Below are 13,596 nucleotides of genomic sequence, written 5' to 3'. Positions count from 1 at the left end.
CCTTCCATGTTAATCAGAGCTTAATCTTTAATTCAACTATATAAATATGAGAATATAGTTCATAAAAAAAATTATATGCACCTCGTAATTCATACCCCAAATTAGCAATTGTATTTTTTTTGCTAAGTTGAAAAAAATTTATTAATATATCACAAGCGATGCAGTAATTGAATTAGTGAAAACTATGCTTGCTATTTAAGAAAACAGTAAGATAGAACTCTTGAAAACAACTAAGTTATTATATTAACCTAGAAATCAGTATTCATGGTATGAATCAGTTAAGTAATCGGAAACTATACACATCATTACCAACCTCGTTAGATAATTCAACGAAACATGTTATGCGGAAGTAAAAAATTGTTACCTAATCGGCACCACGTCATGAACATTTCACTTTTTATCCATGGCACCAACAATAGTAACATGCATATTGTTTTCAATTTTCTTTCTCCCTTGAGTTGTTAGTGAGAATTGATTTGCGTATGAACTAAAGTCTAAAACGCAAGGGGATGGTACCAAGCAGAGACAAGATTGGAGACTCGAATCAATAGAAATAGAGACAACTTGTTTGGAAGCGAAGAAATTTTTTTTAAAAAAAAAAAACAAAGAAAAGAAAACGATTCCCACGGAACTGATATAAATTAACATAGTTGCACAGAGAGAGAGAGAGAGGGAGAGAGAGAAACGAAGAAAGTCAAAGGGTCAAACTTCAAAGCCAAGCCCCTGTTGCTATTTGCTAACTATAATTACTATCGAGCTTAAGTGTTTAATTAATTGTTTAATTAAACCCAAGTTCCCTATTACCTTTTTTTCTCCATTTTCAAACCAATCTCCATCTATAAAACCCCACTTCTTTATCTTCCCTGTAATAATCCAACTCTCTCTCTGATCTTTTTCTCTCTTTCTTTCTCTCTCAACAGACTGATATCTCTCTATATCAAAACCTTTTGTCCTTCAAATTTATTTCAATCAATCAGACTCTCCATTTAAGGGAAATGGATGTTAAAGCAAGGGGTTGTAGCGCAGACGTCCAGAGTGAAGAGGAGATGGACTTGAGAAGAGGTCCTTGGACTGTTGAAGAAGACTTTAAGCTCATCAATTACATTGCTACTCACGGCGAAGGTCGATGGAACTCTCTTGCTCGTTGCGCAGGTATAATAGTACTAATAATTACTATTTATCTTTCTGCTTTTGTTTTTGGTTGTGTTAGTGGTGGTGATAAGAGAACGTGTGGCAAGGAAAGGTTGTCGTAGTAGTACAAGTTGACAAGTTGATTCAAACTTTGTTTTGGGTCTTGTTGCCATCTCCATGTCCTTTCCTGATTTCAATGAAACGGAAAAAGGAGAAAGTCCCCTTCCGTCGCCATGAAGCAAAAGTGCAAAGTTCCTGCTTTCCTTTCCTTTTCCTTCTTTTAATCCTCTCCCTCTCTCCCTTCTCTCTTTTCTAAGCAAAAAAAATCCTGGGGGGGTTTGATTCTTTTCTTTTTCTCCCCAGTTGTTTGATCAATGGAACCCCCCGAGGGTTGTTTGGTATATGAAAATACCAACTTGAAAAAAAAGTAAAAGCTGCACGTTTCATGGAAAAGCTACAGCATATTTTAGAGAATTTGTGGGCTTTGAACGTGAGGTTGATGATGTCCGAATAGGAGAACTCAATCATGAAAGTTAAAAGTCTGGGAGAAAATGGGCTCTCGTTTTCTATCCCCAAACATTTGTTTTCCAAATTAACTTTACCAAACACAAAAAAAACTTGTCGTATCTAACTAGAATTTCGGATGAAACAGGTCTGAAGCGAACAGGAAAGAGCTGCAGATTAAGATGGTTGAATTATCTCCGACCTGATGTTCGACGTGGGAACATCACTCTTGAGGAACAACTCTTGATCCTTGAGCTTCACTCTCGATGGGGCAATCGGTAAATGCTTTAACCTTAACTCTCTCGATCATCGGTTTCATGATGCTTTTTCCCGATATAATTTATGGTGATTTTTGTGTTTTATCGAACGATTACAGATGGTCCAAAATAGCCCAACACTTGCCTGGAAGAACCGACAATGAGATCAAGAACTACTGGAGAACCCGTGTCCAGAAGCATGCGAAGCAGCTTAAATGTGACGTGAACAGCAAGCAATTCAAGGACACCATGCGTTACCTCTGGATGCCTAGGTTGGCTGAAAGAATTCAAGCGGCTGCTGCAGCCACCGCCACCTCCTCCACCTCCGTTACCACCACCACCACCACCACCACATCCGCTTCCGCCACCACGACGGCTCCCAACGTGGGCACGGGGCAAATGGTCTTGCCTCATGGGGTTCTAGGAAATGACTTTGGACGTGCACAAGTAACCCCAAGTTACACCCCGGAGAATTCAAGCACCGCAGCCTCATCAGACTCTTTCGGGACCCAAGTCTCGCCGGTTTCCGACCTGACCACCGATTATTACAGCAACATCCCGGTTTCTAACAATCCTAATCCGGATTACTACTTCCAAGCTAGCCAAGCCGGTTACTCTGACTCCCTGATAAGTCCCTCCGGTAATTACTACAGCCATGGCATGGATTTCCAGTCCATGGAGCAGAACAACACCAACAACCCCTGGTTAGATGGTGGTGATGATGCATCAGACAATTTCTTCAACCCTGAAGATTTTTACTTCTTACAGCAGCAGTTCAACTTCAACATGTGAAAAAATATTTATCAAAATACAATAAATGGAGGAAAAAAATTGAAAAACTCAACATGTAGAGTAAAAGAGAGAGAGAGTTAGAGCTTAAAAAAAAATAGAATAATATATTAGAACAGCTATAGAATTTGGGTCAATTAGTTTGTATTTTGTTACTTTAGGCCTTTCTATTTTTTATTTGGGGGTGGTAAAAAAAAAAAAAACTTGTAATTTGAGGCTTTTGTTTTTACTTAATCTCATTCAATGATATTGACTTAATTGATTTTCTTCTTATTTTTCTTTTATTTTTAATTAGGAAAATGAGTTAAAATAATGGATTGAATATGAATAATTGGTTCCACTTTCTGTTTCCCTTAAGATATCTATTTATCATTAGAATTTTTGCATCATGTACCTCTTCTTCAAGTGATTTCTACTTTATTGAAACCTTGTCCATGGGGCCTGAACCACACACCCTCCCCTAAGCTTCTAGATTACCAAAAAGAAAAGGGCTTAATTACAATAAATTAAAGATTTAGGAAACGTGGCAGCATTCTATTCATCCCTTTACGCGTTTAAGTTGGCCATTAAGAGGCTTTTTTTTTTTTTTGGTTCAAACAATCATCTAATCTAATCATGTTTTAAGTGAAAAAAAAGTACAATAGCAAACTCTCTCCATTTCCTTGTTTTGTTTTTTTGTTTGCTTTTGTACGGACAATGTTTTTGCTTCGTCCGTCTAACCGGACAAAACTTTTCCTTTTATTACTCTTTCAATCTCTAAATATTTATTTTTTTTAATTTTTATGAAATTTAAAATATTAAAAAAATTGAGACAAAGACGGTCCGGGTAAATTAAATTCCGTTCACATAAGAGTATTAATTGATGTATGTTTTGATAATGGTAGAATTATTTTTCTTAATATATTATATATATTTACTATACCAAATAATGTAGACGGTGACAGCGACCACATATAAGTGTGAATAGTTAAAACATATTGATAATACATCTATTTTACTTTATAAAATAATTAATTTTTTTTATTCAGAAAAAGGAAGTGGCACGTGCGAGGATAACTACATGGTGAAGCACGTGATGGAATAGTGTGGAGAGAGAAAGAGAGAGAGAGAATGGCGGCTGGGAATCTTTGTAGGCCGCGTGCCTATGCAAGAAGCCACCATGTGGTCCCATCCGATTGTGGTGTTAAGATGATGACACGTGTCCTTTTCAATATATATTTGTATTTTTTTGTTATTTATTTAGGCTTCCAAATTCCAACGCCAAGCACTCACAGCCGCAACCCTTGAAACAGCCTCTGTGCCACAAATTCCACGTAAGACTTACTTTCTTCCCCTCTTTTAATTCCTTTAATTATTTAAATTTAATTAACAAAATGAAATAAAAAATAAATTAATAATAATTAAATGAATCCGTAAATCGATCACTTTTTCATGTACTGATGTCCATGATGCTACTATACAGTCTTGAGTAACTCGTACATTTTTATTTATTAATTAATTAATTAGCTCTTTAAATTATAAACACGTCAAGTATATACGATTAATTTAATCGTACACAATTAAAGAATTTCTTTATGTCACAATAATAAGCAACCCAATTTTAATATGCCATTAGTCTAATCTTTATGAATTTATAATGTCTCATAAATTTACCATATTTTTCATATAGGTTTTTTTTTTAAAAGCATTATTTACATAGATATTAGTTACAGTAAATGTTTATTTTGATTATTCATTGAAATTTTTACATTAAAAGAAGAAGAAGAAAACCGTTTTCCTTTATTCTTTGTTTACATCATTTTCATTCTTTGGTTACTTATGTGGATGAAATTAATAATAAGAGATTATGCAATGAAATGCAAAAGAGAGCAAAGACCAAAATTCAGCTACAACTGGAATCCACAAACAGAGCTAGGCGGTTGTCTTGGAGCCACGTTCAGTGTTTTTACCCTTCCCCTTTCCTTCCAAATAAAACTTTTCTGATCATGGGGGGCCACCAACCACTGACTTTTGCCAAGATGTGGGGTCCTGATTAGAGGTACGTGGAGATCCAGGTGGTATCTCATGCTATCAGTACTGGATTGGGAACCTGTTGGAAAGCTACCTTTCATGGCCTTGGGTATTAGAGTTACAATGTATCTTTTCATAGGAGACTGTGGGAGGGGTCCTTCAGCTGCTGCTATTTGATAATGGAAGGGGTGGGTTTCTGTGCATGTGAAATGTGATTTTCTTGCGCCGGTCAACAGGAAGAAAAGTCTTCCTTCCCCACACAACCTTTTGTTTTCTTTTTCATGGCTGGGAATTTGTATGAGACGTTTACGTCAATATTGGTTTATCCCCTGGAAAATTAAAAAGGAAAGAGAGAATGTGGAAGGAGATCAGGGAAGGAAATTAAGAAGAAATGTCACTATGACAGCTTTAGATTCCCAACCTTCAAAATATTCATTTTGGAGAAGAAAAAAATAAAAGCGTAAGCTTGGGTTAGCCTTAACTGTAAAGGGAGTGACCCTTGCTATACATGCACCTAATTCCAGGGCCTCAAACCTACAGTTCATTTAATGTGGAAATTCTAGCTTAATGTTGAACAGTTACAGTGCCTTCTGTAGCTTTTAATTTTTCGTACATCACCTGCTACAGTTTTTGTATGGGTAGGCACTATAGGTTAGAGGTGGGAATCACTGCAAACATTTGTAAAATCTGGGACAGGTTCTTGTTTATAGACTATATTTACCGAAAATTTAACATGCTGATGCATCCGAAATGCAGCATTAATCAAGAGGTTCAAGGCCAGGCCAGCAGCACAGTGCCATGCTCCCTCCACGCATGCTTCCATTACTGATATTGCACCACTAGGATGAACCTTGGAATTAGCTTCATGGAAATTAATGGTAAACCACACCATAATTATTTTAGTTCTCTTCTTTCATTCCTCTCCAAGATAAAACAGTTAGTAGGCCTTCTTCTCCTCCCCCAAAACAAGATAAAAGAGAGAGAGAGATAAGATCAAAGGCCGCCAGATTCACATTAATTCAGATCTCTCATTCTTAGTAAATTAAAAGTGGTATCCATGGTCTCATGATGCACTTTTATCCTTAATCTTTAGTACCATTTCAAGCCAACTGACGTATGTTTCCACACACACCATTCCCTTTTCCTTTCCTATTTATTGTTTTGTTCACTTGCGTGAAGCTTTCCTTTCGAAAGCGATCCTTGGAGTACTCTAAAGCCTCCTAGCCACAACTTTCATGGAGTTCAACCAAAAGTTATCAATGAATCAATGTCATGTATCTTTCAAATTTCTACAGCTCTCACCATATTACCAAAAACGTGCACAAGATCTTTCCAACCCGTAACAAATAAAGCAAGTGCTCATGTTGGGGTTCCACTATAAGTAAGAACATATGTTGTTGTGCTTATCCCTAGCAAATACAAAAATCAAAATTTATGAGACCCCCCTCCTTCAAATTTCTAACACGTTACGGTTATTGTCCTAAGTAAGGTACAAGTTTTGTACTACATACAAAAGAAAAAAAAAGACCTTTATATATATATTCGTCCTTCCACTTCATTTTTCGATAAAAGAAATTAACGATTCTCATAAAAGGCATAACATATACAATATGAATTGAAATTAATTCTTCAATATCGAACATGTGATAAATCCTTCTAATTGAAATTTTTTACAAATAAGAAGAGAAGTCACTTGTTCGTAAAATTTCGATTTTTATCAATTCATCAACGAACGAATTTGTCTCTCTTAAACTATAATTGAAAGATAAGATAGAGATCAAATTGTATTAATTGATACCAATCAAGAGCTTGCTATAGCCTAAGCAACACCAAAGATTGCTCATAATACTATCAGAAAACCAAACATCAAATGTCCACAATATGTCATAAAAAAACCCATGTGAATCCATGTTTTGACAGGAGGTAGAGTATATCAATAACTAAAATGAAAAACAAAATTGTTGATTAATTAATATAATAAAAAATGGCTGGTGGAGAGAGATATGGTTGTAATTAGATGCGTGATAAAATTAAGATGGGTGCAGCATATGTTACATGTTGTTCTCTTGATCTTGATCCTTGGTATAGGATAAGAGTAATGATGGCAACTTTAAACCACGCAAGGCAAGAAGCCAAACACTTTTCCTCTCAATTACGGTAATGCCCAACACAACCCTTTTGCTAAATTGCTGTTCACAAACCACACCATACTTCCTCCAAGGCTAAATGAGCTTAGTCATTCATTTATCTGATGTTTCTTCTTCCTAACTTTCAGTACCTCAAATGGAAATGGAAGTTAACATTGAAAGGCATATGTGCTTGCCACCAGACCCCCTCCTTTGCTTAGGTGCACATGTTCAAGTAAACAAGGTTCGAAATCCAAACCCAATTCGTTATACCCTTTTCTGCGAGAAGGAGTTTAAGGTCAAACCTCTTCTCTCAGTACCAAATAAAAAACAACCCAATATACATAAAATATAACAGATTTGGAAACAATCATAATAAAGCACTTTCAAGTATTAGATAAAGCTTTATTTGTATATGACTTGATCAAATTCTGTGTACAGTGCGTTTGCGTGAAGCACATTATAATGTAGAAAAATACTGCAAGATGATATCAGGTAGTCCAAGTAGAGAACTGCTGTGTGGTCAAAAGCTACATATATTCTACTGCTTAATTAATTTAGTCATAGCTTTAGGGATAGAATTTGCAAATTTGATAATGGAAAGAGTGAGGGTGACGACAAGGATTATATCATAAACCTTCTAACTGGTTAATCAAATGATTTCTTTGTAAGATAAAGCAGCCTAGTGGGATTAAACAAGAAGAATGAAACTCCCCCAAGAAAAACATGGGTCAAGCAGACTGAATTCTTTTTAATGTTTTTAATTTAATGCCAATGATTTGGTAGCAACTTGGGGGGTGGCACAGCCATTTGAAAGACCCTGTTCAACCTGAAAATTTGACTCCATAAGCTTTGAAAAAACGAACAAAGGGTAGTTTAGTTTACCTTTGAGGATTTGCATATTTCATTAGGTTCTTCAGCTTTTCGCCTAAACCATTTTCATTTTCCATTGTGGGCGTAGGGCTTAAGGCGAGAAACACACACAAACTGGTCGCCTCCATATGTCATGAATCATGTTGGTTTGGTGTTGTTTAGATTTGGAGGCTCTAGTCCTTATGGGATGGGCCCAGAAAAGAGTTTTATGGGTATGGTTAGCCGGCAGGTCCAATCCCAGCTTCGGTGCTCTGGGTCAAGCCTGCTATAATATTGATTTTTCGTTTTACTCGTGTATGGTTGGGCCATGCTTCCAATACCGGGCTTACTTCCAATGGGTTCAAAGACACTGTTTACAACAAAAACCATATAAATTTATAAATTAACTGAATTAACCGGAAATCAAGTTCAACTGTTAATCGATTAATTTAATCAATTTCTGTTCATAATTGAATTAATTAAAATTTTTAAATAAATTAAAGTAAATTATCAAATCTTAATAATATCACAAGCTTGGTAACATCATAACAAACATGGTTAAAAATATTAAGCACTTAAACCCCAAACTCAGCAAAAAGTAATTTGCTATTTTTCTAAAACTAAAAAATTAGACCAATTTTGTCAACATAATACCTAGACAAATATCAATTATTTTTCCTTCAATAAACTAATTTTTAAGCTTGTAAAGAAAATGGGAAATGGAACTTTCATTTTGATGCATGAAAGTAATTTTAAATATATATATATATATATATATATATAAGAAAGAAACAAAAATAGAAATGTCTTGACGTTTCTTTGGAGCGTGTGTGGACCACTTCTCTTTCTAACTTGTGAAACTCGTTTGCTCGACTCATAATATTATAAACTTTTCAAGATCTTTCTATTTACTAATATGAGATTAAAAGATTTTATTTAATTTTTTTTAAAAATGCTTAACCTGATAATTACATTACCTGCCACAAAACTTTACGGTGATGAACGCGTTTCGTGCCTAATGAGAAATTAACATGACGTAAACAGAGATATGGATTCCACACGTGCCAACAAAAAGAACAACAAAAATCTTTTCCTACCAAAATATCGCCATTTACCCAGACGAATGTATCTTTTTCGTCCCTTAAGATATTTTTTCCCTTTTGCCCTTTTTATATATATTCGTATAATGGCTCCCAAAAATAAAAAAAAAAGCAGCTGTTATTTTTAGCCAATGATTCTCGTCCACGTTTAAATGTATGTAAAAAGGTACATATACATATACGGTGCTTTACCTACGATTTTATCCATTCATAAAATTCCACGTCAGAAAGGCTCCTTGATTTCCGCATATTTGTTTAACAAGGAAAGATGGGGACCACCGCCGCCAAACCCGATCCATTCGCAATTGCAAAATTTTATTAAGACTGTTTTACCCTTCTGATATCATTTTTTTTATTATTTTAAAGAGAACATGTTTTTTTCTTTTTTCACGCTTTTAATTTTCTTTTCTGTCATAGTCAAAAAAATACATTTCATTCCACGAAAATTGAAAGGTCAAAATGTCCGAAAAATCTACCTATATTTCCGTAAAATATTTTAGAAATTTACAAGTTTTTAAAAAGATTAAAATTACTTTATTTGTATTTTTAATAAAATATATAATTTAAATCAAATATATACAAGATTAGTGATAATTTTTTTCGATTTTGGTTTTAGATTAATGTTCTTTCTCACACTTTTTTTAATATAAAATTATTAATAAATTTTAACTATACAAATTTAAGGTTATATGTTAATAATTAAATTAGAACATAGAAATAAATTTTAATTAATTTCTCCAATTATGAAAATTATAAATTAATAAAATAAAATTAATAATTATTATTTTTGTCGAAAAGATGATATTTGGGAAATGGTGTAGGAAGAAAAAGGTTTTAACTGTCAACCTCAAACAAAGTTATCACCAACTAAAGGAAAAAAAATTCCTTTTTTTTTTAATATAAAAAAGTTGAAAAAGAAAAAGGAAAATCAAAGATAATAACAACAACGTCATCGTTGCGAAAGGGTTTTATGGAAAACTCGAACCAACAATATCAAAAAGGTCAGTCACGTGCAGGGGTATAAATGTAATTCAAGCCCATTTGGATTTTTCCTCATTTTCATCTATAAATACAATCGAATGCCATCCTTTCCCAAATCTACAAATCTTCAGACAAAGCTCTCTCTTTCTCAATTCAATTTCAACTGTAAGTATTTCCAAATCCATTTTTAGTTTTAATTTTAGTATTTAATTAATTATTAAATTATCTTCCTTTTTTTTTTCTAGATTTAGGCTTGTCTTTGTTTCTCTGTTCTTCAATTTTTAAGATTAACAGAGCTGTTGTATATATATATATTTATAGAAATTTGATTCTTGAATTCACTAAAAGGGAAAAAAAGGGAAAAAAAATGAAGTCTAGCACTTGTATTGGAATCTCTAGCATGAAGCCTTGTTGTAGAATCCTAATTAGCTATAAAAGCTCTTCCATTTTCGGGTTATCTCCACCGAAAATGAACCGTTCGGGTATCCATAATTTGTCGAAATCACTTTCTAAGGCAGTTGATCGCCGTAGGTTCCACTGTTATAAGCATAGTAAATCGCAGATTGTAGGTTATAAGTGTGCTGTTGATTCGAATCGGCGGGCTTTTAGTGTGTCCGATTCAAGTTGGGGTCAGTCTAGGGGTTTTACGGGTAGTTTTCGTGTTGATAAAGGTAGGTCTAGGGGTGTTTTAGTAATTCCCAAAGTAGCATCGGATTTTAGGAACCATTCGACGTCAGTTGATCCTCATGTTAACGAGAAGAACTTTGAGAGGATTTACATTCAAGGTGGGTTGAATGTGAAGCCTCTGGTGATTGAGAGGATAGAGACAGGTAATGGATTAGTTAAAGAGGATAATACTGGTGTAGATGTTAATGAGTCTGGTGTAAATATTGATAATGTAAAGGGTTTGAATTTGACTGAGCCTGAGATTGAGAAAGAGGCATGGAAGATACTACGTGGTGCTGTTGTGAACTATTGTGGACATCCTGTGGGGACTGTAGCTGCTAATGATCCAGCAGACAAGCAGCCATTGAACTATGATCAGATATTTATCCGTGACTTTGTACCTTCAGCACTTGCTTTTCTGCTAAATGGAGAGTCTGAGATTGTGAAGAATTTTCTTCTTCACACATTGCAGTTACAGGTACATATGATCTTTATAGTTTAACTTTGCCTTTGCATTTTACTTACAATATAAGTGGGCTTTTGATGATTGGTGGCAAGTTGAACACCTTATGTGAATTGATTGGAACTTTATGATATTACAGCTGATTTCGAAAATTGTAAGAAATTAGAAAGATTTATCACTGCTATGTCAATGCTTAGTCCATAGACAAATGTGAATTGATGCAGATTTAATTTTGATATTTGCATGTCGCAATGATGCCATAGAAGAACAATTTAGGAAGTGGCCAATATGCACATATTACTCATTTGATGCCATGTTACATGTATGTTGTGCATTTTATTGAGCACCAGGGAATTTCATCATAAATAGTATCAAAGGAGCTTCACTACTTTAACCGGTGAATTAATATCTTCTGGTTATTAGATTGGGGTGCTATATTGATGGGCTGTCTTATATTATTTTTGGGCTTGGCTGTTCTTTGATGATGTTGTTGTTGGTTTCAGAGTTGGGAGAAGACTGTGGACTGCTATAGCCCTGGGCAAGGGTTGATGCCAGCAAGTTTTAAAGTTAGAACTGCCCCTCTTGATGGAAGCAGTGAAGCATTCGAAGAGGTTTTAGATGCTGATTTTGGTGAATCAGCCATTGGCCGTGTTGCCCCTGTTGATTCTGGTATGATATATGACTTTTAGTCACGGCAGCATTTATTGATAACCACTTCTTCAACATTGGATACTGTCAAGATAGTTTATTTCTAGGTGTTTATTCTTTAAATATCATAGTGTTTATTTGCAAATAATCGTTTCATCTTTTTTGACATTACATTAATCAAGTTGTTATTTTTGCTGTGAGATTTTCTAGAATCATAATCACATGGTTACTATCTTCACAGGGTTGTGGTGGATTATCTTGTTGAGAGCTTATGGAAAGATAACTGGTGACTATGCATTACAAGAGAGGGTGGATGTACAAACAGGCATAGGACTGATCCTTAATTTGTGTTTAACTGATGGGTTTGACATGTTTCCTTCTCTGTTGGTCACTGATGGCTCCTGTATGATTGATAGACGAATGGGTATTCATGGCCACCCTCTTGAAATTCAAGTAAGCAGAATAGTTTTTAGTACATATATTAAACATTTCACCTGTTGATTTATTATGTTTTACCCTTACTCTTGCTTTGCTTTGTCTTATTGTGGTGTTTCCCTAATACCTGATTTTGCAGGCCTTGTTTTATTCTGCTCTGCGTTGCTCTCGCGAGATGCTCACTGTTAATGATGCAACCAAGAATTTGGTCGCTGCCATTAACAGCCGACTCAGTGCACTCTCATTTCACATCAGAGAGTATTACTGGGTTGATATGAAGAAAATCAATGAGATATATCGTTACAAGACAGAGGAATATTCTACAGATGCCATCAACAAGTTCAATATCTATCCAGATCAGATTCCTTCCTGGCTAGTAGATTGGATTCCTGATGAAGGTGGCTACTTCATTGGCAATTTGCAGCCTGCTCATATGGATTTTAGGTTTTTCACCCTGGGAAATCTTTGGACTATTGTTTCTTCTCTGGGGACCTCAAAACAGAATGAGGGTGTTTTGAATTTGATTGAGGCAAAATGGGATGATTTTGTGGCTAACATGCCTCTTAAGATTATTTACCCTGCACTAGAGTCTGATGAGTGGCGGATAATCACTGGAAGTGACCCAAAGAATACGTGAGGCTCTTATCATTATATTGCCATGTTCTTTAACTTCTCCATAAACATAGCAAATGGGTGAATACAATTGTTTAGAAACTGACTTTCGTCTTTGCAGCCCATGGTCATATCACAATGGTGGATCTTGGCCAACGCTCCTGTGGCAGGTAAAGCTTATATTTGATCAAGTTATGTGTATTTTGAAATCTTTTATAATGCTTGTGAAGGTTGATTATTGAATCAATCACCTATCTGTTACACCTTGGTCATGTAATGATCCTGAGTCCTGTAATTGAATGATTTGCTTTTTGTTTTTTCAGTTTACATTGGCCTGTATAAAGATGGGCAAACCAGAATTAGCACAAAAGGCAGTTGCTCTGGCAGAGGAAAGGCTGTCGGCGGATCAATGGCCTGAATACTATGACACAAGAAGTGGGAGGTTTATAGGCAAGCAATCCCGGCTGTTCCAGACATGGACAGTTGCTGGTTTCCTTACCTCAAAGATGCTACTGCAGAACCCACAGAAGGCATCCCTTTTGTTTTGGGAGGAAGACTATGAGCTTCTTGAGACGTGTGTTTGTGGCCTTGGCAAAACCGGTAGAAGGAAGTGCTCGCGCCTGGCTGCTAAATCTTAGAGTCACGGCCAGTAATGACTGTTCCTTAATAAAATGCACTAGCAAGCATAGGAGAATTAATAAAAGGTTTAGATGAACGCTCGAGTGCTGAACGGAGACATGGAGGTGACTATAACAAAGCCAAAGAACAGAGTTTAGTGAACTTCAGAAAATATTCCTAGTCCTAACAGCCATCATTCATGTAAAGTAGTGCTTGTTTGTTGTATCATTCATGGAGGACTGACTTGAATTAGGTGGCTCATTTTTTGGTAGCCTCTTAACATACTTGTACGGTTCTAAAATATCTGAATAATTGAACATATGACTTCATTATTGCAATATATACATGACGCCTTCTTACCTAGCTCGACTCCCATGGTCCTTTTCCCGAATGCTTTTTGCTTT

At 35.4% G+C, this 13,596-nt stretch overlaps 2 protein-coding genes across 2 annotated transcripts; both read left to right on the top strand.

The window, feature by feature from the left end:
- The first annotated feature begins 712 nt into the window (after positions 1-712).
- On the top strand, positions 713-2,954 carry MYB108 (myb domain protein 108). Its single transcript, XM_021434802.2, has 3 exons — positions 713-1,152; positions 1,784-1,913; positions 2,012-2,954. The coding sequence occupies exons 1-3, from the start codon at positions 996-998 to the stop codon at positions 2,682-2,684; spliced, it is 960 nt and encodes a 319-aa protein (XP_021290477.1). The 5' UTR covers positions 713-995; the 3' UTR covers positions 2,685-2,954.
- A 6,915-nt stretch (positions 2,955-9,869) lies between these two features.
- LOC110421014 (alkaline/neutral invertase C, mitochondrial) lies at positions 9,870-13,555 on the top strand. Its single transcript, XM_021434442.2, has 6 exons — positions 9,870-10,894; positions 11,383-11,548; positions 11,769-11,980; positions 12,102-12,595; positions 12,696-12,744; positions 12,898-13,555. The coding sequence occupies exons 1-6, from the start codon at positions 10,118-10,120 to the stop codon at positions 13,210-13,212; spliced, it is 2,013 nt and encodes a 670-aa protein (XP_021290117.1). The 5' UTR covers positions 9,870-10,117; the 3' UTR covers positions 13,213-13,555.
- Positions 13,556-13,596: the final 41 nt, after the last annotated feature.

This window comes from Theobroma umbraticum, unplaced genomic scaffold (genome assembly GCF_002168275.2).
Source record: "Theobroma umbraticum cultivar Fairchild unplaced genomic scaffold, ASM216827v3 scaffold_130.0, whole genome shotgun sequence".
NCBI lineage: Eukaryota > Viridiplantae > Streptophyta > Magnoliopsida > Malvales > Malvaceae > Theobroma > Theobroma umbraticum.
This window is presented reverse-complemented; position numbering and strand designations above follow the sequence as displayed.

What these genes read in the sequence shown, in the direction of transcription:
- MYB108 (XM_021434802.2), top strand. Translation starts at nt 996, where the DNA reads ATGGATGTTAAAGCAAGGGGTTGTAGCGCAGACGTCCAGAGTGAAGAG. An exon ending in CTCTCTTGCTCGTTGCGCAG is followed by an intron (nt 1,153 to 1,783) that starts GTATAATAGTAC and finishes CGGATGAAACAG; the next exon opens with GTCTGAAGCGAACAGGAAAG. An exon ending in CACTCTCGATGGGGCAATCG is followed by an intron (nt 1,914 to 2,011) that starts GTAAATGCTTTA and finishes GAACGATTACAG; the next exon opens with ATGGTCCAAAATAGCCCAAC.
- LOC110421014 (XM_021434442.2), top strand. Translation starts at nt 10,118, where the DNA reads ATGAAGTCTAGCACTTGTATTGGAATCTCTAGCATGAAGCCTTGTTGT. An exon ending in TGTTGCCCCTGTTGATTCTG is followed by an intron (nt 11,549 to 11,768) that starts GTATGATATATG and finishes CTATCTTCACAG; the next exon opens with GGTTGTGGTGGATTATCTTG. An exon ending in GCCACCCTCTTGAAATTCAA is followed by an intron (nt 11,981 to 12,101) that starts GTAAGCAGAATA and finishes CTGATTTTGCAG; the next exon opens with GCCTTGTTTTATTCTGCTCT.